The sequence below is a fragment of the Macaca fascicularis genome, chromosome 4, assembly GCF_037993035.2.
Source record: "Macaca fascicularis isolate 582-1 chromosome 4, T2T-MFA8v1.1".
NCBI lineage: Eukaryota > Metazoa > Chordata > Mammalia > Primates > Cercopithecidae > Macaca > Macaca fascicularis.
This window is the reverse complement of record NC_088378.1, coordinates 104,673,634-104,697,080: the sequence shown is the minus strand read 5'-3', so window position 1 is coordinate 104,697,080 and position 23,447 is coordinate 104,673,634. Positions and strand designations below refer to the sequence as shown.

The following is a 23,447-nucleotide window of genomic DNA, read 5'->3' as shown; positions in this document are numbered from 1 at the left end:
ATAATCATGACACGTGTGTTTTCTCAGACTTTCATTTACATATTGCAGTGTCTGTTTGATTCACACTAAAATATCTAAAAATATACAGCCTTACTCAAAGGGACTTAAAATTAATCAACACTGTGAATATTTTAAACTAATATTTATGACACAAAAGACCAATGTAATACCAAGCAAAGTGAACATAAGGCCAGTTAGATATCTCTCAGGTTTTGAGCCTGGGCCCTAACATTTTTGTATAGTATTGTATAAAGCATGTCAGTGAAAAACAGAAAAATTATAGACATAACCTAAGCTTTGACTATGATTTGAGGCATATTTCTACTAGCTCCTATTGAAAATGTTCTACTGTGTTCTTCAGAGTATTTTCTAGGAGAAAAACAGTGACTAAGACATAGGCTGAACTGTTCAAGCATTCATAATAAAACTTGTTTGTTATTTATGTAGCAGTTTCTCTGGAAAAAGGCTCTCAAAGTGGCTAGATGGTAGAGCAAGATTCATACCATCCCTTCTTTACCAGGGATGGGGAAAAAAGCCAACAAGCAATACTGAAATACATCTCTCCTCTAACTGACTGAAAATTTAAGTTTCAAAATGGTGGAATGTTTATTCTCAGGGAAATTTCAGCTGTTACCCTTTGGATATTACAAAGCTATATGTTTTCTAATAAATACTACTGTTAATGTATGTGGTGGGACAAGAAGAATCTAATCCAGCTGCCTAAAATCATACATTTCCAAAAGTATGACAGTGTTAATTGATTTTAAAAATTTAATTACCCCTCCCTACCTCCACCCCAAATTCTCCGAAGTTAAACTGAGAGAAGACACTGCTTTAAAGGAATCTGATAACGAGAAAGGGATGGAGAAAAAAAATCCTTTGGAAAAGAGAAAAGAATTATATCACTTCATGTTATAGATTATGTCATGAATACTGAAGAAAAATTAAGGGGAAATACCTCATATGATCAAGCTATGCTTGATGAATGAACTTAGTGCTAGAGACATTTTCCAGGTTCCAAATATAGAAATTTATTTTTCTTTCTTTCAAACTGAGGTTCATCTGCTAGAGCCAACCCAAGCCAACCTAGCCACAAGTCACTGTTGCTAAATCTTCCCCAAACAATTCACCATTGTTTCCAGTGGTTCTCAACCCTGGCTGCACAGTCAAATCACCTGGAGAATATTTTCAAATCCCAATGCCCAGGCCAATAAAATCAGCATCTCTGGGAATGGGATCCAGACATCAGTGGTTTTAAGCTCCTCAGGCAATTCCAGTGTGCAGGCAAGGCTGACAAAGGCAGCTTTAGACTGTCTTAGCTTAGCAAGTGACATTGGCATTTTCATTTTTTAAAGAAGAGTTCTGTGACTGGCTCAAACACAGTTAAGCTCTGCCCCAAGGAGACTTCCTGTTAACCAAAGAAAATAGGGCTGTGATGTCTGTAGGCCCCATAACGCATTCCCTTTCAGTAGGAAAATGGGCAATTGCTCCACACCAGGTGCCGCAGAACCCCCAGGAGGGCCTGTTAAACTAGACAGCTAGACCTCAAGCCCAGAGTTTCTGATTCAGTGGACCCAGCATGGACCAGAGAATCTGCTTTCCTAACAAGGTCCCTGGTGACACCGCTGCTCCGGGGACAGCTCTTTCAGAACCACTACCCTAAAGTGAACTCAGGAAAGTCTGAGTCATCATGATCCAGCCACTTCAGCACAACAGATCCAACGAAGTCAACAATCTACCTAAGGCTGTAGAGTTTCTTAGAAATTATTCACAGAGTGAATTGAGACTAACCATAGAGAGAGCACCTAAGGCATGAGCTCCTGAACTAGTAAAGCAGGACAAACATGAATAGGTACATGACTCTTTCAAAGAAAGTGCTCAGTTCTCTTTAAGAAAAACTCTACCCTCAGTCTGCACTCTATTTGATTTTGTCTAGCCTCCCAAAGCTTTGAAATCATGCCAGCCTTATAAGAGGTCTCAGTTAGACCCCATTTTTTTTAACATGAAGCTCTGAACACACCAAAAAAAAATGTAATTAAATAAATTGTTCCAGCTGAAGGTCTAGTTAGCCAACTGCATCAGCAATTCATTTATAGATCCAAAAAGGCGGCTTGCTTGCCCTCTGACCATTCATACCATAATATTTATCCCTAATTGGAGCACTGCAGTACTTAAAAAAGAAAACAAAAATCCCTCTCTTGTTTCTGATGCCATGTCTTTCTGAAGTTCCCCAGAAAGATGTCAGTCACTCATCATGACATAGAAACTACTCACTTTATTTAGTCCTCTCTGTAAAGTATCTAGGGCATATACACTCCAAGCTGATGTACTTACTCCCCTCAACTACCAGACTCCAAATGAGGCAGCCAGTTCTTCCACCAGTCCTGCTGAGTACCTAACACACTCATAGCCCCGTTCTTCTGCAAAATACTGGATGCAAGGGCTTAACTTGCTTTGAATAAAAATGGAAGGAACAAACTATCTTACGTACTAAAGAAGAAATTACATTAGATTGTATTTCAGAGCTGAAAAAAATCCCATCAAAACTAAATATCCAATGTGATATTTTAAAAGAGGAGGAAGCTCCAATTCATGTTTTTCTTATGTCCTATTAACACATTTTGTTAGTTTAAATAACAAATACAAACATCCTAAGCATGGTTGCCATGTTAGAGGAGCTCGACAATGACTTCAAGGTCTTAAAAAAAAAAAAAAAAAAAAAAGCTGAATGATCATTTACCAGATCCCATAATCTTTGTTTTGAACCATGATTGAGGTAGAGTGTAATCGAAAAAGATCAGTACTAAAAGACACAGGACTTTAATTCTAGTATTTGGTCTACTGTTGTGGTATAGCAGGGACAAGGGAATATTATATAACAGTTTTTGAATCTTCACCATCACTGTTGTAAAAGAGAATAATACATCTTATCTCACTGGATATTCAGAAATTGGTAAAACATAAATTCCTTGAGCTTGATACAGATTATACATCTGAAAAAGGTTGTATTCTTTGGTTCCACGTGGGCAAGATGACTTACCTTTAGGTCCCCTCAAACCAAGGGCACCAGGGGGCCCTTTAATGCCCGGAAGGCCACGCATTCCCATCTGGCCTGGGAACCCATTCTCTCCAGGAGGGCCAGGGGGACCAGGAGGACCAGGCATTCCAGGGAGCCCAGAGGCACCCGAGTCTGGACGCTTAAGACTAGCAGCCATCTCAGCAAAATGCTCTGAAAGAGAATAAACAAAACAACCCAGAAGTGTCAGAAACATAAAAGTTATTCTAATGAAAAGAGAAGTATTCCAGATGACTTTTTTCTAAATGTGTCACCAGATCTTCAAAACTGGTGGTAAGACATGAATAAAGTTGGATAATTTCTCTGTGGGCTTTCTGCCAGGAAGCTTTGCTGGTGCTGTTTGATGCAGCTCTCCCTGGATATATTTGGTCCTGTTGTTCTGAGACAGAGTCAGGGCGCAGGAATGGAGGTAGCAGGGACTGGGATTTACAAAAATCTTCAACTAAGGCTTTGGGGTGAATGGTGTTCTGGAAGGATGTCGTCTGAATACCAGCTGGGTATCTGAAAACCCAGGATGGGAAGACAAATGAGTTTCTTAACATAGGTGGAAGCAGATATCCAGACAGTTTTTAAAAGCCAAAGACATCGTCTAGAACTAATATTCAGACACCATTTGAGACCTCGCCTCATGTTCTTAGTTTGAAGATATTATATAAACTGAAATATCCCCAGGAGTCACAGCCTCTTATAAATCCTCCTTCTCAGAAGTTTTTTCCATGCTTGAAATAGACAGCAAACATTAAAAATAACTTGTTTCTTGGGAATGGTCAGAGTTAGTCTTAAAAATTAATAACTGTGTGGGCTTTTCCAGGAACCATTAAATAGATTCTGAATCACCCACGAAAGCCATGGCCTACAAGAAAATCTCCCCATGAAAACATTCTAAGGGAAATATTCTCATGTAATGTTTTTTAAACTTAGAGGGTAAAGGAGAAAATGAAATGGAAACAAATTTCTACCCAACATTTTTAAATTGTTTAAATGTGAGTATTCTAAATTTGCTTGTATAAGAAGAGTTTGCATCGAATCATAATTTTTTAGATATGTAATGTTTAAAATTAAAATAGACGTTCGGGACAAAATGTCTGCAATGAAGAGACCTATATTGCTTTTCAAATATAGAAGTGAACATTTCGTTCCCATTTGGTTCTGGAAAACTTCTCAAGTCTCCTAGACAAACTAGACTGTCTAGTGAGCATACAAAAGAGTATCTCTTCATGACAAAGTTAGCTACACCAGAATACTATCACTAACTGTAGGCTTCAATGTGACAGAACTCCTCAGCGATAGGGTGCTTTTGTACATCTTCATTTTCTGTGTGTTTTTGTAACTAGACCAATTCTGAAACAAATAACAATTGCCATAGTTACAGATACATTTTGACAAGGGTTAACAAGTATGAAAATGTATCATAATTTTGGTAAATGCTGGTTATTGATTTTTTTTTTACATATGTGTACATGAATGGAGATAATGTCCTTATGCTTCTTATGGGCATGGAGTCAGTCATGTACTTCTCACAAAACGTAGAAAAAGCCTAGGTCAGTGCTAGGTACACACTAAGTGGTAGGGTCTTAAGGAGGGGAGAGACAACTAAGAATTTGTGTTCCAAAGGAAAAAAGCGTGTGTGTGTGTGTGTGTGTGTGTGTGTGTGTGTGTGTGTGTGTGCACTTTGTTATAAATTAACCCCCATGGCAAAAAAAAAAAAAAAAAAAAAAAAAAGGGGGCAGGATAACCAGAAGGGTAATATTTTACATTGAGGCTATGGACTATATACTATTGTGGATGCCAATAGTTGGATAAAACAGAATTGGCATTAATATTACCCTAAATATCCTGTCTTTAAGGCATACCAAAAGTCACTCTTGTTTACCCTTGCATATCTGCAAGAATAAAATCTTAAGAAACAAGAGTTGATGGTGGAAAAAGTCAAACCATTGTGATTTATTTACCTTGTATGACTCTCATGCAAACCTGCTTAATGTGCTGATCTGTCGGTGCTCTACCCTGCGACAGAAGAGAAAAAAAGGCAGATTATGCACAAAATCATAAAGAGAACATTGTTAAGTTGTAAACTGACAGACTCTGCAAGGAGCCAGGTGGCTGGATTTACAAGAGAACTTGCTGAGAAGCTGATGCCTAGAACAGCCCTGCTGCAGTGGGATGGAGCCTCCAAAGGGAAACCACAGAAGCTGCCCACCACTCACCGGAGGGCCCTGGACACCAGGCAGGCCGGTGGCACCCTGTTCTCCCTGCACGCCCCGGGGTCCAGGTGGTCCTCTTGGTCCTTCCACTCCAGGAAGCCCCCGACTTCCCTCAGGCCCTCTCAAGCCAGGCTCCCCAGGATTACCTGCCTGGAACACAATTGCACACTATCAAACCAGGGCTAAGCATAAAGAATGTGCCTGCTTCATACTCATACAAACACTTACATGAAATTTGGGGCTTTCTGCATTCTGCATCCTAACAGGTGTTCTTTCAGAGGTTACAAAACCTTCACCGCAAGGTGAAGACACATAATGCCACACAACTTACACATCCTAGTATACCTGATGTAAATGACGAGTTGATGGGTGCTGACGAGTTGATGGTTGCAGCACACCAACATGGCACAAGTATACATATGTAACAAACCTCCACATTATGCACATGTACCCTAGAACTCAAAGTATAATAATAAAAAAAAAAAAAAAAAGGAAAAAGAAAAAAAAAAAAAAGAAATCTAGTTCAAGTTAACTTTCAAAATATCTTTCTTTTGGCTGGGTGCGGTGGCTTACACTTATAATCCCAGCACTTGTGGGAGGCCGACGCGGGCAGATCACAAGGTCAGGAGTTTGAAACCAGGCAAGCCAATATGGTGAAACCCCATCTCTACTAAAAATACAAAAATTAGCCGGGCATGGTGGTGCTCAACTGTTGTCCCACCTACTTGGGAAGTTCAGGCAGGAGAATCGCTTCAACCCAGGAGATGGAGGTTGCAGGGAGCAGAGATTGCGCCACTGCACTCCAGCCCGGGTGACCTAATGAGACTCTGTCTCAAAATAATAATAATAATAATCATCATCATCATCATCATCTTTCTTTTGGGGATAGTTATTCTTGCAAAATGTTTATTGGAATACTACTTTTTTAAAAAAACTTCATACTTTAAGTCACTCTCTAAGAGTAACTTAGTTTTCAATAAGCTTGTTAACATTTCCTGGCTACACAAAAGTCCCTGCATTCCTACAAAATACGTTACTTTGCATATCAATAATGCAGCAAGCATAAAATAAAGATATTTCCAAGAACATAAGTTATTTAGCCCTTACAACTTTTTTTTTAGAGAATGTGAAGATGCCATGTATATCCAGGAATTACTAAACTAAATCAATACATTTAAAATACCGCATTTAAAATGCTGCATTTAAAATACTTGACCAGGCCGGGCGCGGTGGCTCATGCCTGTAATCCCAGCACTTTGGGAGGCCGAGGCGGGCAGATCATGAGGTCAGGAGATCCAGACCATCCTGGCTAACATGGTGAAACCCCGTCTCTACTAAAAATACAAAAAATTAGCAGGGCGTAGTGGTGGGTGCCTGTAGTCCCAGCTACTTGGGAGGCTGAGGCAGGAGAATGATGTGAACCTGGGAGGCGGAGTTTGCAGTGAGCCCAGATCATGCCACTGCACTCCAGCCTGGGTGACAGAGCAAAACTCCGTCTCAAAAAAAAAAAAAAAATCTTGACCAAAGAAAGTTACAACTTATCTAAGTATCAAGGAAGTTAAAAAAATCTAAATATTAAAGAAGTTAAAAGTAAACCATGTGTTTCCTTAGCATAAAAGCAAACACAAGTTAGATTTTTTTTTTCAGCTGAAAGCAGACCACTAAAAGCATTCAAAAGAATCATCTAAGATAAATGTTTTAAAAGAGACCAAATTAATTCACTTTTTGTTAAACTAAAAATTTGTTAAATTCTTTTGGTAGAATTTGTGGCAGAATAGCTCTAATGTACTGCAGCTGTTCAGAATAAGAATGAGAAGATAAAAGAACACAAGGTAGCAAGGGAATGCTAGTGTTCAAGATATGAATGTTTGTAAAGCAATTTAATCCTGCTTCTTTTTCATATGCATCGTTTATCTAGAAAACCTGGCTCTTTCAAACAAATACTTTAAACTGAAGAAGGTGATGAAGCAATGCTTTTACTAGACACATCCAAATAAAGCTCAGCAAATGTGCTTTTCCAATTTCTCTTTATGCAAAAGAAATTGATATTCATCTAAGTCAACTTGCCAAAATAGTTTCTATGAAGAAATTATGGTTTAAAAGACTTCCTGAAAGACTGTCAGCAGGACAAGGAAAAGGTATCCTATATAGAAGGCTGCAACATTGTCAGGTGCCTAGGGTGCAAAACTGTAACAACTTCTTTTTTTTTTTTTTTTTTTTTTTTTTTTTGAGATGGAGTTTTGCTCTTGTTGCCCAGGCTGGAGTGCAATAGCGCGATCTTGGCTCACTGCAACCTCCACCTCCCAGGTTCAAGCAATTCTCCTGCCTCAGCCTCCCGAGTAGCTAGGATTACAGGTGTGTGCCACCACACCTGGCTAATTTTTTGTATTTTTAGTAGAGATGAGGTTTCTCCGTGTTGGCCAGGCTGGTCTCAAACTCCTGACCTTGGATGATCCACCCATCTCGGCCTCCCAAAGTGCTGGGATTACAGGCATCAGCCACCGTGCGTGGCCAACAACTTCTAAAAGAACCCGGAAGAGACGACAAAATGAACTCAGAAATATACTGAAGAACTGACAGAAAATAAAGGAGACCACAATGGAGTGTATAATCCTGCTGGTAGTGACTGAAATACTGCTACAATAAGAGATGGGAACTTCCTAATGAAGAGATTAAGGGCCAATATGGCCAGGACCCTGGGTCTTTGGGAAAGAATTCCTCAACTGAGGAGTGGTATACTGAACCAGAAATCAGGTTACAGACATCGCCTACTTCACAACTTTGTTTATGCTGAAATCAATGAAGAAAGTGAAAGTCTTTGTGTTAGTAACAATTTCCCCGGATTCTGGGACAGTAGACTTCAATTTCACTCATATTACCTGGGCAGTGTCAGGTAAGACACAGGTGGGGAAGGAGATGAATCAAGGGCTAATTCCTAATATTATATGCAAATTTGAATGCAATTAATTTATTCTTGTCACTGCACGGTTCATTAACTTTTCTTTTGTTACAGCTTGAATTCTTTCTATTGAACATTACCATTTCTAGATAGTGAAGTAGGATTTCTATTACTAAACTCAATCAAGGTTTACTCTAAATTTTTCTCAACCTTCGACCATTTCTATTAAAAATTCTTAGGCATAAAAATGTTACTTGAAACTTGAGACATGGTTTTTAGAGGCAGGTAAGTTAATACAAAGTAATAATATTCATCTCTGCGGTTTGCAAACAGCCCAAGGCTAGGCATTGTGGCCAAGTCTGATTGGGTCCTCCTGGAGAAAGTGAAGCTGAGGATAGATCTAAGTGCTTAAGTAGGAGGTAGCTAAGAGGAAGAGGAGACCAGAACAAGGTGTTAAACAGCATGTAAAAAGAACTGTAAATGGATGAAGTTCTAGGTATGTAGGAGATGAGGTTTTATCTTTTTTCAAAATCTAGATGACATTGGCTGCCATGAGGATAATATGTTGGACAGGGACAGAGAAGGGTTGAGGAGATTCCAGAAACAGGAAGGACTTGGAAACTGATGGAAGCTGGCGGTAGTGGCATTTGAGATTGAGATCTGAGCTTCATCTTTTCTCCTCATACTTTCTTAAATTCCTAATGGTTTTAGATGTGAATTCATTTCCAATTAGTAAGTCATCTCAGGTTTCCTACTAAGTGATTCTATAATTCTGAATACATCTAATCTCTAAGGACACCAGTTTAGTTTCTATAAAATGACAAAAATGAACAAGATCATTTTCTACTTCTAATAATTCTCTGTTGTATTTTCTTATGTATTATTCCTCTATCTTACTTCCCCATCTAGAACACATCAGAGATTAAGACAATTACTGAAATATTTTTCAATGGTATAACTGCCAATGAAATTTAGTTATACTGTTGACACCAAAAGCACAAGTCAGTTCTTTAAAAATGACCCATTTGGAGAGGACATTAGAGTATTACCATGTAACACTTATTGAGTCATTTACAATATGGGGGAAAAAAAAAAAAACACTTCCTTTCGAGTAGTTAGTTCAAAAGGTAAATCCATTTACACAGTTATGAGGTATTTTTCTATTGGATTAATCCATTACGTAAGGGACAAATTTAGACATTTATTTCCATGAAAGTAAGTCCTTTAAGAGTTGAATGTTGGCTGGATGTGGTGGCTCACACCTGTAATCCCAGCACTTTGGGAGGTTGAGGTGGGCGGATCACCTGAGGTAAGGAATTCAAGACCAGTCTGACCAACATGGTGAAACCCCATCTCTACTAAAAATACAAAAATTAGCCAGGCATAGTGGTGCATGCCTGTAATCCCAGCTACTTGGGAGGCTAAGGCAGGAGAATCGCTTGAACCTGGGAGGTGGAGGTTGCAGTGAGCCTAGATCACACCATCGCACTCCAGCCTGGGCGACAGAGCGAGACTCCGTCTCAAAAAAAAAAAAAAAAAAAAAGAATTGAATGTTATGTAATGATTTCATCAAGCTGAGCATTATATATTCTATAGCTTTATTAATAGTTTTAATTTTTTATACCATTACTGTTCACCATACTCACAGATCCCTTTGGGCCAGGTAATCCTATATCTCCCTAAATCAATAAAAGAAATTTATGTTAGAACAACGTGTTTGCATTTGATAATTTCCTGAAAAAACTTTAAAAGTTACTGTGCTACTAAAATATAGAAAACCATGAACAGATTAACTCTGGCACTGCAAAAAAAAATTAGACTCCAATTTTGGATTCTAATCTCAGCTCTACTGCTTAACTCTGTAACCCTCTGTAAGCTATGTAAGCTATGTAACCTCCCAGCCTTTGGCTAATTTATCTGTTAAATAAAAGGGTTGAATCAGAGCTTTCCAGGGTTTCATCCAGATCTCAAATGCTAGGTGTCGAGAATTAAAAATATGGAAGGCAAAAGATATTAAAATAGCATTCTCTTATAAAACACAACAGACATTTGGACCTGACGACTTCATTTTTGTAATTCAAACAATATTTAAAAGTCATCCCCAAAAGTCTACTAAATCAAATATGCATGATTTTATGCTTTAAAAAAAAAAAACCTTGAAAATTTCCTACCACTAATGCTAGAGATAAATTCAGCTCGTGTTGGCATATCAGCTTACCTCCACTACAAAACAATGATTTAAAACATCACGTGACCCTATAAAATGAACAATTTTAGCAGAAGATGAAACCGGAATAATCCTCTTATGAATTTACTTAATAGTTGGGAAGCTTTGACTAATTTAGATGTTACATTTATATTAGCTCTAAATCCTGAAAATAAGAATAAAACAACATTACTAGAATTTTTTTCCTGCCCTACAAGCTCTCTGAAACTGTTTTCTGTAAAATCTATTACACTACCCCAAAAGACCAAAACGTAAGCTTCCACATTAAGTCACATTAGTCTGTGTCAAAACCATAATGATGAGCCTGCAAACCAAGCAGCTCCAGCAGTGGAGAGAAGTTGTTCTCATTTGTATTCCTTTCCTGGAGATTAGGCAGCAGCCTCCTCTGGAGATGGAGGTCACTTCTTCGGAGGGTTTTAGACTACAGAGATTACCCTTGGTCAGATCTGTGAGTCACAGTTTTCTAACCATAATAAAACTTGAATATTGTTTTCATGATAGAGCACTATTATTCATAGACTTTCTATAGTCATGTAAGAATCACCTTGAATGTCTAGACATAAAGCCACAGAGGATTCACCATCTGTAAGGGAACACTTTTATTCTCCAAAAGTTTAAAGCCAGATCTATCAATTTGGCAGTGTTTCCTCTCTGCTTTACTTGATCTTGGCTGCAGTCTTGGGAGACTTTTGTTAACTGATAGGAGAAACATCATAACCTTTAAAGAAGGCAGTGAGGGTAACAGTGTCCAGAAAATAAGAATTTATATATATACACACACACTTCTAACACAGTTCAAAATTAGTAAGGCTTCATCATTAACCAGAAAAAAAAAATCTTACAAGTTCCCCTCTTTCTCCTGTTTCACCTTCTTCACCAGAGGCACCCTAAAAATTAAGATAAAAGGTTACATTTTAAAATTCTTAGTCCCATTGCCCAATTTTAACCAGTCAACATTGATAAGCATTCATAAGTGCCCACAGTGTTCCCAGAATCATGCAGAAATACAAAATGCTCTCAGCGGCTTTCCAATCTAGCTGTCAGTGGCTAGTCCCAATCAGAAAATAGCCTGGGGAAAGCCAGAAGGTGAGGCTGAGTTTCAGCTAGAATGAAGGATAAATGACCATATTCAACAATTTTATCATTAGCCCTTGAAATAGGGCTTTCACAGTAGAAGAAGAACCCAGAGAAAGGACTGAGTCTAATTCATACAAACAGTTTATTTGCTGAGGTCTTGATCAAGAAAAACCTAAAACATTCTAATGTGGCTGTGGAAGGCTCCATCAGACATGAATAAACCAGTTCCGTGAGCCAGAGACAGAGCCACCCTCCTCAAAGGAAAGACAGTGTGCAGTCCTGGAGGCAGAGCCATAATTAGCTCCAGCTTGTTAAAATAGTAAACAATTGCCGCGGACCAAACTCAACACCAGGTTTCACTCACTATGAACACATTGAGAAAAACTGTTAGCCTCCATGGTTTTATTAACATCCATAAACCAGCCATTCCCCCTTGCTTGTGAAATGGTGCATATCAAACATTGCATTTTATACCAATTAAATAATAGAACTGACCTGTTCACCCTTTGGACCCGGTTCACCGACTACACCCTGTAATAAATAAAATATAATACTTTTTCAGTATTTTCAACTGTTTATATAATTTCAAGTGAACCTTATTGGGTGGGCGGATAAGCACAAGTACGGATAATGTGATGGGAGAGGACGTTCCCACTCCCCACCACCCAACAAGAATCAGGACCAAAACATAAGTTTCCACCTTAGGTCACAATTTTCCAAGAGTCTCTGGAACTTGGGGCATTCTCTGATCACATCCTCATAAAATTTGACTAGTGTAAATGTAAATTGAGGGCTAAATAGAAAGTGTGTACAACGGAAATTTTTACTTTTCTCAGGTTTTTTTTCCTTCTGTTAAATTATATTAATAGACTTTGCTTCTTAATCTCAACTCTGAGTAATTTAAAATACCTTTCTTGATAGCTCTTTATGATAAATTCTAGAAAATTCTCCACGGGGCCAAAAGCAAGCTTTGTTTCTCAACATGGTAGAAATCACTCTTCCAAATAAAGAACTTTCTGGAGTGCTGGAGCTCTTACCCTGTCACCTTTCATTCCGGGAAGTCCAGGGGGCCCAGGCAAGCCAGGGAGGCCGGGGCTACCCAGAGAACCCTGGAAAACAAACACAAAGTCCCCGGTGTTACTGTCACTGCAACACTGAAAGCACGGAAGGCAGAAACAACCTTGGGTGTGTTGACTTGTGTCTAAAATAAACGTGCTGCAGTGGGTTGAACTCTGCTTCTTGGGTTTGCCTCTCTTTCATATTCTCAGGAGAAGAGGGAGGGGCCAATGCTCTTCCAGCCTTCACTCCACCCTGAGGTCCTCAGTTCCCCTTGCACTCCTTGGCAACAGTGGGCTCTTTCAGTCAAGCCCCCGCCACCCCCACTGCCTGCAATGGCGCAGCTGCTCCTCTCGCTGTGTAAACAAGCACTGCACAAGAAGTAAAAGGCACCATTCACTCTGTTTTCTGCCATTCCAAGGACATCGAGAGGCCAAATGTAGCACTTCACATCTCTCCAGGTTTAAAAATGGATGCTACAAACTACACGGATTAAAACACCCTCTGAGGGTATCCTACCTGTAATTTGAAATTTCCGCTTTACATTGTCCACATATTCACATAACAAGAGAAAGCAAGTACAGGTAATTCAATTGTAAATTGTTTTCTCCTTTTGCTTATTTTTAAAAATGTATTGTGTTTCGTAGAAGGCAAATAAAGGAAACTTTTTTACTTACCAGTTTACCTGGTAGGCCTGGGGATCCCACTGGTCCTAATTCTCCTCTACTGCCCTGTAAAAACACAAACATTGTCAACTGGATGTTTTGCCAAAATTCAAATGCTTAGTTACTATGTAAATAAAATAACATCCTACCTAGGTTTTTTCCCTTCAGCTGAAGGCACAGGCCATCATACATAGTGCCTACAGCATCCTGTGTTCATCTTGCATTGAATGATTCGAATGCTCTTTACTGTGATTACAGAAGTTTAGAAACGACAGCTGATACATGTATATGAAATGGCAATTAGTCGCTTTCAACATCTAAAGCACATCCTAACTTGTATTATGGTTATTTGTGCCCATGTTTTAAGCCCTCACTTCGATTATGTGTTCTTGAGGGATTGCTATATATTAATTTGGAATTCTGCACAGTGCCTAGAACACAGAATACATTTTCAGGTCTACAGAACATTTCAAAGCAACATCTGGCAAATGATCTTAAACCTCAACAGAGTGAAAAAAGAAACACAGAATAGATATGTTTGCCTTTAAATTACTACTGCAGCTTCAAAAAGACACAGATGGTAAAAATTTGTAAAGTTTCTGAGTAAAACTTTTTTTCTTCTACTCATTTTTGTTCTAAACATATCTTAAAAGATTAAACAGACTTCCGAAAGTAGAATTTATAACGAAGATACACCAAAAGTAATTTTATTTTGTGAACCCACTTCAATTTTTCATTTGAAACTCTAAGCTTTCAAATTTTTATTTGAAACACTAAACTTTTTTGATCTATTGAGAAAAAGAAACACATGAACTTTTCAACTTTTTTCCCTGAGAACTTCATACAATTTTATGCAATCTGACAATCTGACAAAAGCTCATTTTATTTCTTAATTTTTTGTTTGTTTATTTGTTTGAGACAGAGTCTCGCTCTGTTGCCCAGGCTGGAGTGCAATGGTGCAATCTTGGCTCACTGCAACCTCCATCTCCCAGGTTCAAGCAAGTCTCCTGCCTCAGCCTCCTGAGTAGCTGGGAGTACAGGCACATGCCACCACTCCCCATTAATTTTTGTATTTTTAGTGGAGATGGGGTTTTGCCATGTTGGCCAGGCTGGTCTTGAATTCTTCATCTCAGGTGATCCGCCCACCTCAGTCTCCCAACGTGCTGGGATTACCGGCATGAGCCACTGCGCCCGACTAGCTCATTTTATTTCTAACGCATGTTCAACTAAGCTGAACACTGACATTATTGGATAAATAATCACATTTCCTGGAAGGTATATACAAAACTCAAAGGAGTCCTTCAAGTTAATTTTTCTGTAAAATGACAACTCCATATTAATGTTTACTATTTATAAATGCTTCTGATAAGATTCTTCTGACTCATGCTATTTATTCATATTTAAGTTTAACAAAGTGTCAAGATCCATAAACCTTCTGAATTTTGAATTTCTCTAAAGGATTAAGAACTATTTGCCAATTTACAACAATCTAGCAATTAGTATTAGCAATAATTTCATGGTAGTCATTTCATATGACTTACAAGTGATTTAAACTAAATGTTCTTAAACATTTTTCAGCAACTTTGTATAAATAACCTGTGTCTGGTATATGACTTTGGGATGATGCATTGGTCCTTAACCTCATGACCAGTTTGCAAGCCAGAGGCAGTGCCCCATGAGGGTGGATGCTGGGAGAATGTGAGTCTAGATGAGAACTAGCCCCTGTGATAGATTCCTCTATCCATCTATAAATATAAAAATTGGGTTCTACCCCATCTTTGCAACTTCAAAGTTCCAGATAGATTTTCTTCATCATATCTGCTCTGTTGGCATTTTGAAATAATTTCTCAAGTGCATCATGATTGACATCATAAATATCACTGGGCTCATGTGACTTTAATTCACAGAACAATTAACAGTAATTGGTGGGGAAAAGTTAATATCAGAAGGGGAAAGCTCAGTTCTTGGCACATTCTCAAGTATTCATTTCTAAATAAATGAACCGTTATGCTATCTTATCCAAAACAAAGATGATTATTGTACATTTTTTTCTCTTCCACAAACAAAAGGGCTAAATTAAAATAAGAGACTGTATAATCTTTGATTTATTTGGGGGAGGATTAATTATCTTTCCAGTGAATAACAAAGATTTTCTCTGCTGGACTCTTATTTTCTCTGTCTTTTCTAAGTTCTTATTGTAGCTTATAAGTGCTTTCCAATCAGTGGCAGACCCTTGGTAATATATATGAATGAACAGCTCAGAGACCCACATACACAGCCTGCTCTGCTGAACTTGTGTACCCATAAGAGCCCAGCATACGTAGCACGGAGGGAAGAATCAGTAAAATTGTGAGCATTTACTCCCCTGTTACTGCACAAATGGACAGCATGTGGTTCCTCATTTTTATTTCACTTCTATCTTATACATCCTTGGCCATTCTAAATGCAGGTGATTTTACAGAAATCACCTCACTGTGAAAAACGATAATGTTTATTTTCCCAAGAGTGACCAAACAGTTACAAACAAGGTGTTAGGGCAAGATTTTCTGATACCCATTCATGTGATTTCTTTGTCTTCTAAGGACATGCATACTCTTTCTCTAAGTTCTGGAGTTTCATCTACTAAGATAAGATGAACATAAATAATCAAGATATAAACAGTTATCTCTGAAAACACAGACTAAACACATTCCTCAGGGAGTAATTACGCATGTGGGAGTTATTTATATCCTGCTGCTCAAGGTCATCGCCAAGCTCTGATTGTAAAAATTCAAAAAGTTGCAACCTCAGGTGTAAATGGGTTACCCATGGCACTGGTAACCACAAGTGTGCTAAATAAATGCTAAAACTCTTAGTCTTCAACAGCCATGGTGATAACTGTATTCTCAGATATGGGCAAAGAGGGTGGTAGGAAAAGGCCATTCTTCCCAGTTGCTAATATTTATAAACCCCATGACAACAAGAGTTCCAATTTATAATAAAAGAATCAGAAGAAACTGGAATAGAGGAAAAATCCTACCATTAAAAATGATGAATTGGCTGGGCACGGTGGCTCACACCTGTAATCCCAGCACTTTGGGAGGCCGAGGCGGGTGGATCACTTGAGATCAGGAGTTCGAGACCAGCCTGACCAACATGGTGAAACCCCATCTCTACTAAACACACAAAAATTAGCTTGGCATGGTGGCAGGTGCCTGTAATCCCAGCTACTCAGGAGGCTGAGGCAGGAGAATCACTTGAACCTGGTAGGTGGAGGTTGCAGTGAGCCAAGATCACGCCACTGCACTCCAGCCTAGGCGACAAAGTTAGACTTCATCTCAAAAAAAAAAAAAAAAAAAATACGATGAACCATAACCAAAGGCTGTACATTTATCTTGGATGCTCTGTGCTGCCACATACATCCCCCAACAAATTCAGACACATCTGCCAACTCATCTCTTTTTAAGAAGCCAATCAGGGCTGGGTGCAGGGGCTCATGCCTGCAATCCCAGCACTTTAAGAGGCTGATGTGGGCAGATCACCTGAGGTCAGGAGTTCAAGACCAGCCTGGCCAACATGGTCAAACCCCGTCTCTACAAAAATTAGCCGGGTATCATGGTGGGCACCTGTAATCCCAGCTACTCGGGAGGCTGAGGCGGGAGAATTTCTTGAAACCAGGAGGTGGAGATTGCAGTGACCTGAGATTGCCATTGCACTCCAGCCTGGGCAACAGAGTGTGACTCTGTCTCAAACAAACAAAAACAAAGAAGAAGGAGCCAATCTGGGCTTTCAAAAAGATGCCGACCTTCTATCACTGACTCTCAGCTATGCATGATGCATTCCCAGTGATGCATTCCCATGGTGCAGTCCCAGTGACTGTGGAGAGACTACTGATGTTCATGCAGGATGGAGGTCATAGATGTGAGACACCCTGCCATGTGCAAGAGTTCTGGAAAACAAAGAACTAGCCCAGCCCAAATTGCAGCAATACCCTTCTGGGAGACACTGGTAGAGAAAGGAATCCCCTGAGTTCTTTAGAAATACATTGCACTAGATATTCTCCCCCCAGCACCATCTCCCCATTCCCTATCTTTATTTAGCCCCTTGCCCTCTGATTGTAAGTCTGCAGGTCTGGGGTAAGATCCAGGAATCTGTATGCGTTTATGTTATATTTGTTTGCCTTTACCAGCTTTACTCAGACTTTTGTTAAATGCCCACCACCAAAGTTCCATACATTTTAAATAATTGCTCAATATGTCTTGTAACATCAGCATTCAGCAAGCAAACTTCAACCGAAAAACATCCTGTGGAGCTATGATTTGAGCTACTAAGGCATGCAAGGGTGGATCTGAAGACATGAACGCTAAGCTCAGTGGCCTGGTCTGAAGCTGATTTTGCCATGCATCTGGTAACTTCAGGCAAGCAACTTAACCTCTCCGTGCCTGTTTCCTCATCTATAAAGTGGGAATAAAAATAGTACTTATCTCATAGGGCTTTTCTGAGGATTGAATAAGTTAAAAGACATAAATCACTTAGAATTATGCCTGTCTCATAGTAAGCATAGTCGAAGTGTTAGTTATATTGATCTGAGGTAATTACTAAAGAAATCAGTCAAAAAAATTTTTAACCGAATGTTAAATTAAGTGTTCTTTGCTTTTCAAATCCCCCAAGTCTCTTTAAAAGCACAAGTTGTGCTTGGAAAAAAATAAGTATTTAGTCCTCATATCTCCAGTTTCTGTCAACACCACTGATCATCGAGCAGGCAACTTCTTTATAAACAAATACTGGGTGCTATTTTGTAAAAATTATTTCCAAAAATACTTACAGCTAAATAATTCAAGTTGGAGGTTTTCCTTTTAAAATGGAACTGTTAGACTTTTAAAAGATCACAGAAAATATCAGATTTAATTTAATTATACTTATATTGCCAAAATTATTTTCCCAATAAATGGATTTTATTCCATCATGCTCTAGCTTGTAATGGCTGTTGTCTTTGTCCAACTACCCAAAATGCTAACTGAAAAATGAACACTATCTTCAGTACCTTTCCAATTCACAAGTTGGAAATTATAAATCACTATACTTAGCATGTACTATATATTAAGTGCCTCTCTCTGGCCAAAAGAGTGCTGATTAACCCAGGAGATCAATTATGATTTCTATAGATTGCTGCTTTTATAAACCCGTTTTCATGTTAACATCGAAAGATCGTATTAGTCCTACTAGAATGGTAACATCTACATTTGTCACAAAGATATTTTTAAAATCTATTCAATTTTACATCATATAGTTTTCATATTTCTCTTGTGTAGGTTGATATATGCCCTCATACAGAGGCAGAAAAAAAATCTGGCCAAACCCTAATCATCACACACATCAGCTTCACAAATTGTTGACAGAGGAAACATGCCAGTGCCTAGATGGAGTGGGAGGGTGGCTTAGATCATTCACAATACAACATTTGTGGATCTCTGTTGGTGTTGGAGGGGTGGTAAAGGACCACAAGAGAAAGTAGACAGGCTTCTGTACACAAGGAATGTATCATCTTCGGAAAACTGAGGTAGAGCAGCATGAAACTCATCCCAGTCAGAGCCATGAGAGCAGAATGAACACAACCCACTCAGCAAAAGCCCTGGCAAGTTCTCAGAAGCCAGGAAGACAGAAGTGGACCAAGAGCTACCACATGATAGGACCAAATGAAAAGCTCAGGTCATGTGCCTGTGCAAAACCAGAAGCCACCCAGACCAGGTGAAAACCAAGGGGAGTGCCATAGAGAAATACAGAAGCATAGCCCACGTCATAAAGGCAGGCACCCATACGAAATCACTGGAGGCACCAAAACGAACGGACTATATTTTTGCAGTAATATTGGCAAACATTAAAGGAAATACCACTTAATTTCAAAAACATGCTTCTAGGACACATTAGAAATGTGTGTTCATTTCTTCATCTCCAACCCGCATGCCTCAGTAGCTCATTTCTTCTTCTTAGCTTGTTTTAGATTTGCAGGAAAAACTGATCAAACATGTGAGGCATTGTTAAAAATGTATGAACTTATCTACAAAACTGAATTTAATGATGTAAAGTGAAAGAACAAACGTGTCTTTCAGTAAGTGGATGTGGTGTTAAAACTCTGCTCCAGAACTATAATATTTATAACCTATCATGACATTTTTCAGAAAATTTTATAGCAGGTGAGAAGTCAGTTATTACCAACAAAAACAGTATGGCAGGATTTATTATGCCTCCAATTCAGTTTGTTTCAAGAAGTATTGATTGAGCGCTACCTTATGGCAGGCCCTGAGGAAAGCGAGGTGGGAAACACAGCGGTGAAACGGACATGACTAGCATCTTCTGCAGTTACCACGGCATGGGGTACAAAGGCGACAAGAGTTCAGAATAAGGAAAGATCACTTCTCTCTGGGGGACAGGGCATAATTGGAAATGTTTTCATGATGCAATTAACATTCCAATTACATCTGAGATGGCTTATGGAATGTTGAGTCAGAGAAATGAAGAAAAGAGCCATTTAAATGCAGGGTCTGGCCTACAGGAAAGAGGTACGGAGAGTATTTGAGAATTAGCATGGAGTCCAACCTGACTTGAACACAAGATCTGAGTAAAGCCGAAATGAGAAGTAAAACTGGGAAGTTAACAGACAGTTTAAGATTTTAGACTTTCTCTTACTGTCCGTGGAAATCCATTGAAGATTTTTAAATGGGGAGAAGTCAGTATGGACACTGTACTTTGGAAATACCAATATGGTGGTGTGTGTAGACTCAGGGAACTATCATTCCCCAGGGCCTTTGGAATTGTGTTTGGCATTTTTGTTTGTCCCAGTGACTGTGGAGACACTACTGATATTCATGCAGGGTGGAGGTCATGGATGTGAGACACCCTGCCCTGTGCAAGAGTTCTGGAAAACAAAGAACTAGCCCAGCCCAAATTGCAGCAATACCCTTTGGGAGACACTGGTAGAGAAAGGAAAGACTGCAGCCGGTGAGACAATTGCAGGAATCCAAGCAGCGGGCGATCACCTGAGCCAGGGTGGTAGTAGTGGGAATGGAAATGAAGAGTCAAATGTAAGAGATCTTGAAAAGAGGACAGAACCAACGGGTCCTATTTGTGATAGGAAATGTGATGGAGGAAAATGCCGAGGTTTTGAGCCTCAGGGACAGGAGCAATGGCAAGAATTTGGACTCTTACAGAAATTCAAAAATCAAAATCTAAAAAATCAGATCCAAAACCCTGCATCAGCATAACCTCCTATGATTTGCCTCTCCTCACATAGGAGAATCAACCCCCTACCCCATCCTCTCCTGAGGTGCTGCCTCTGGTTCTTCATTGCTTTATGCAGCCCATGCCAAGCAGCTCTCCCTACTCCATGTCATGTTTTATATTCACGCATGGTCCTGGCCCACAAGTGCTCAGTCAATGTTCCTTTAATTATATGGAGCTTTCTGCTCTTTAAAGTGTCTAATACAGCCGGGCGAGGTGGCTCACACCTGCAATCCCAGCACTTTGGGAGGCCAAAAAGGGGGAATCGCCTGAGCTCAGGAGATTGAAACCAGCCTGGGCAACAGGGCAAAACCCTGTCGCTACAAAAAATACAACAATTAGCTGGGCTTGGTGGTGTGCGCCTGTAGTTCCGGCTATTCTGGGGGCTAATGTGGGAGGATCACTTAAACCCAGGAGGTGGAGATTGCAGTGAGCCATGATCTTACCACTGCACTCCAGCCTGGGCAACAGAGTGAGAGTCTGTTTAAAATAAAATAAAATAAAATAAGATGAATAAGAGATGTAATAGTAAACACACAAAGCTCTAATGGCCCCACACTGCTCAATCTTCCTGGGCTTGTCATATAGCATCTTCATTGTTTCAGAAATGTGATCTGGCTATAACGTCATTGCTTCGACAGTTAATTTATGGAAAGTATTTTAATAAGAAATTCACAAGCTTCAAGCAAAAGAAAAGGATAAAAGAAGTACAGAGCAAGAGAGCGGGGGCATGATGAGCTCGTTGCTTTGGCTGCAGAAATCTCAGGAAACCACCTGGTGGAAGTTGGCTGACAAATATCTGTGAGAAGCGAAGAAATTCCATTCTCATGCCACAAGACACCTGGAATACTTCACTTTTCTCAAGTATGAAAATCTTCATTCCACAGGCCCAAGAAATGCTTCAAAAGAAGTAATAATGATATTTGGAAATGTTTCTGTGCTCCCACTTGGAGTTCTTTTGGCTATTCAGCAGCCTTTGAAAATAAGAACTGAAACTGAAGGCCAGAGAGAATGTTTTAAAGTCAAATTTAAGTGTATAATATTTAATTTCCTAATCAATTTCTCTCTAGTGTTAAACTGTATATAGTGAGAAAATAGTCATTGCTATGGCTGCTGTAAAATAGACAAGTTTACAAACTCACACTAAGAGAAGTCTGGTGGTTTCTCCAAAGCACAGCTACCCTATGACCCAGTAATTCCACTCCTAGGTAGGCACTCAAGAAAAATTAAAACATAAGTCCACACAAAAACCTGTATACAAATGTTCATAGCAGCACGTTTGATAATGGCCAAAAAAATGGAAATAATCCAAATGTCTATCACCCAATGCATGGATCAATAAAATGTGATATATCCACATAATTAATCCCCACAATTAAATATTATTCAAGAATAAAAAGGAATGAAGCACTGATACATGCTACAGCATAGATAAACCTTGAAACATTATGCTAAGTGACAGAAGCCAATCATTAGGAAAAAATATATATATATATAGCCGGGCATGGTAGCTCATGCCTGTAATCCCAACATTTTGGGAAGCTGAGGCAGAAGGATCGCTTGAAGCCAGGAGTTCAAGACCAGCCTGGTCAACATAGCAAGACACCATCTCTACAAAACAAAACTAAAAATTAGCCAGGTGTGGTGGTACACCCCTTTAGTCCCAGTCACTCGGGAGGCTGAGGCGGGAGGACCTCACGAGCCCAGGAGTTCAAGGTTGTTGTGAGCTATGATTGCGCCACTGCGCCCCAACCTGGGTTATTGAGTGAGAGAGACCGTATCTCTTAAAAAATTAATTAATTAATTATTTTTAAAAAACAAAAAGCTAACATATTGTTATGATTCCATTTACATGAAAATTCCAGAACTGGCAAATCTATAGAAACATAAAGTGGATTAGTGGTTGTCTAAAACCGAACGAATTAAGAGGAAATGATGGATGACTACAGGTGGGAGGTGGGTATAAGATTTCTTTTTTTAGGTGATGGAAATATTCTAAACTTGATTGGGGTGAAGGTTGCACAATTCCATCAATATGCTAAAAATCAATAAAGATGGGTGAATTATGTAGTATGTGAACTGTATCTCAATGTTGGGTCTTTTAAAATCACACTAAAATATTTTCTTCAACATGGGATGAGAGCAGAAAGGGTCACCATGGTTTTTGGGGCATTTTATTTTTGTTTCCATTTTCTGAAAAGGCATGCTGTGCATCTAAATAGCACTTCATCTCTTTGTCTTGGACTAGCATGGGCTCAAACATCAGACAGCATTCATGGATGGATGAATGAATGAATGAATGAATGGAAGAACATCCAACAAAGTCCTGAGAAGGTGCTTTGGGACAGCACAGCAAGGAAGGAATACTCACAGGAAGCCCCCTGGGTCCTCGGGGTCCCACCTCTCCTGGAGGCCCCTGTTGGCCCTGTAATGAGGAAGGAAGGTAGAAAAAAAGTTAACGCATACTGATTACAACAGGTTAGAGCTTGGGGAGAGGTAAAATGGTGTCTTACCGGTTTGCCTGAATTTCCCATCGGACCAGGCTTCCCTGGAGCACCTGTACTACCCTAAGGGTAAAATGCAACATTCAAAGTAACTCATGTTGAAGTAAGCATAATCATCAATCTGCCTTACCCAGACTGGGTATCTCTTACATTTGAATAGCATTAATTCCCTGCTTTCACACTGAGAACCTGGGAATGTACAGAATCTCTTTTCTGTTAGATACATCAAAATTCTTTAGATTCAGGATATTGTCTGTGAGTCTAAGAAATACATTACAGGTCCAATGTCAAACAATCAGCCGTTTTAGCCTTCATTTAAGGGGATCCTCTTCAATTATAGGATTTTTCTTTCTTCACAATAATAATAATGTATGTCTTTCCTTTACCATTTCTACCTCCAATATAATTCTTTGACTCTTTTTATCTTACATTAAACTATTGAAATTATTAAGAATCCAACCAACATGGGGAAATAGGATGTG

General features: G+C 39.3%; 1 protein-coding gene across 6 annotated transcripts in view; it reads right to left on the bottom strand.

Moving 5' to 3' along the window:
* Window positions 1-23,447, bottom strand: part of COL9A1 (collagen type IX alpha 1 chain) — a 175,929-nt gene that overhangs the window by 13,493 nt on the left and 138,989 nt on the right. For 4 of the 6 annotated variants that reach the window (XM_065543867.2, XM_065543869.2, XM_015449246.3 and 1 more), the window contains 10 exons: window positions 22,975-23,028; window positions 22,833-22,886; window positions 13,217-13,270; window positions 12,521-12,592; window positions 11,979-12,014; window positions 11,249-11,293; window positions 9,826-9,858; window positions 5,284-5,430; window positions 5,029-5,083; window positions 3,041-3,229 (listed from right to left, as the gene is read on the bottom strand). In XM_065543867.2, the coding sequence (XP_065399939.1) occupies window positions 3,041-3,229; window positions 5,029-5,083; window positions 5,284-5,430; window positions 9,826-9,858; window positions 11,249-11,293; window positions 11,979-12,014; window positions 12,521-12,592; window positions 13,217-13,270; window positions 22,833-22,886; window positions 22,975-23,028 (739 nt within the window). Of the gene's footprint in view, window positions 1-3,040; window positions 3,230-5,028; window positions 5,084-5,283; window positions 5,431-9,825; window positions 9,859-10,358; window positions 10,436-11,248; window positions 11,294-11,978; window positions 12,015-12,520; window positions 12,593-13,216; window positions 13,271-21,105; window positions 21,361-22,832; window positions 22,887-22,974; window positions 23,029-23,447 lie in introns of those variants that run through there. The other 2 variants (XM_074037707.1, XM_045391093.3) reach the window with 2 other exon arrangements.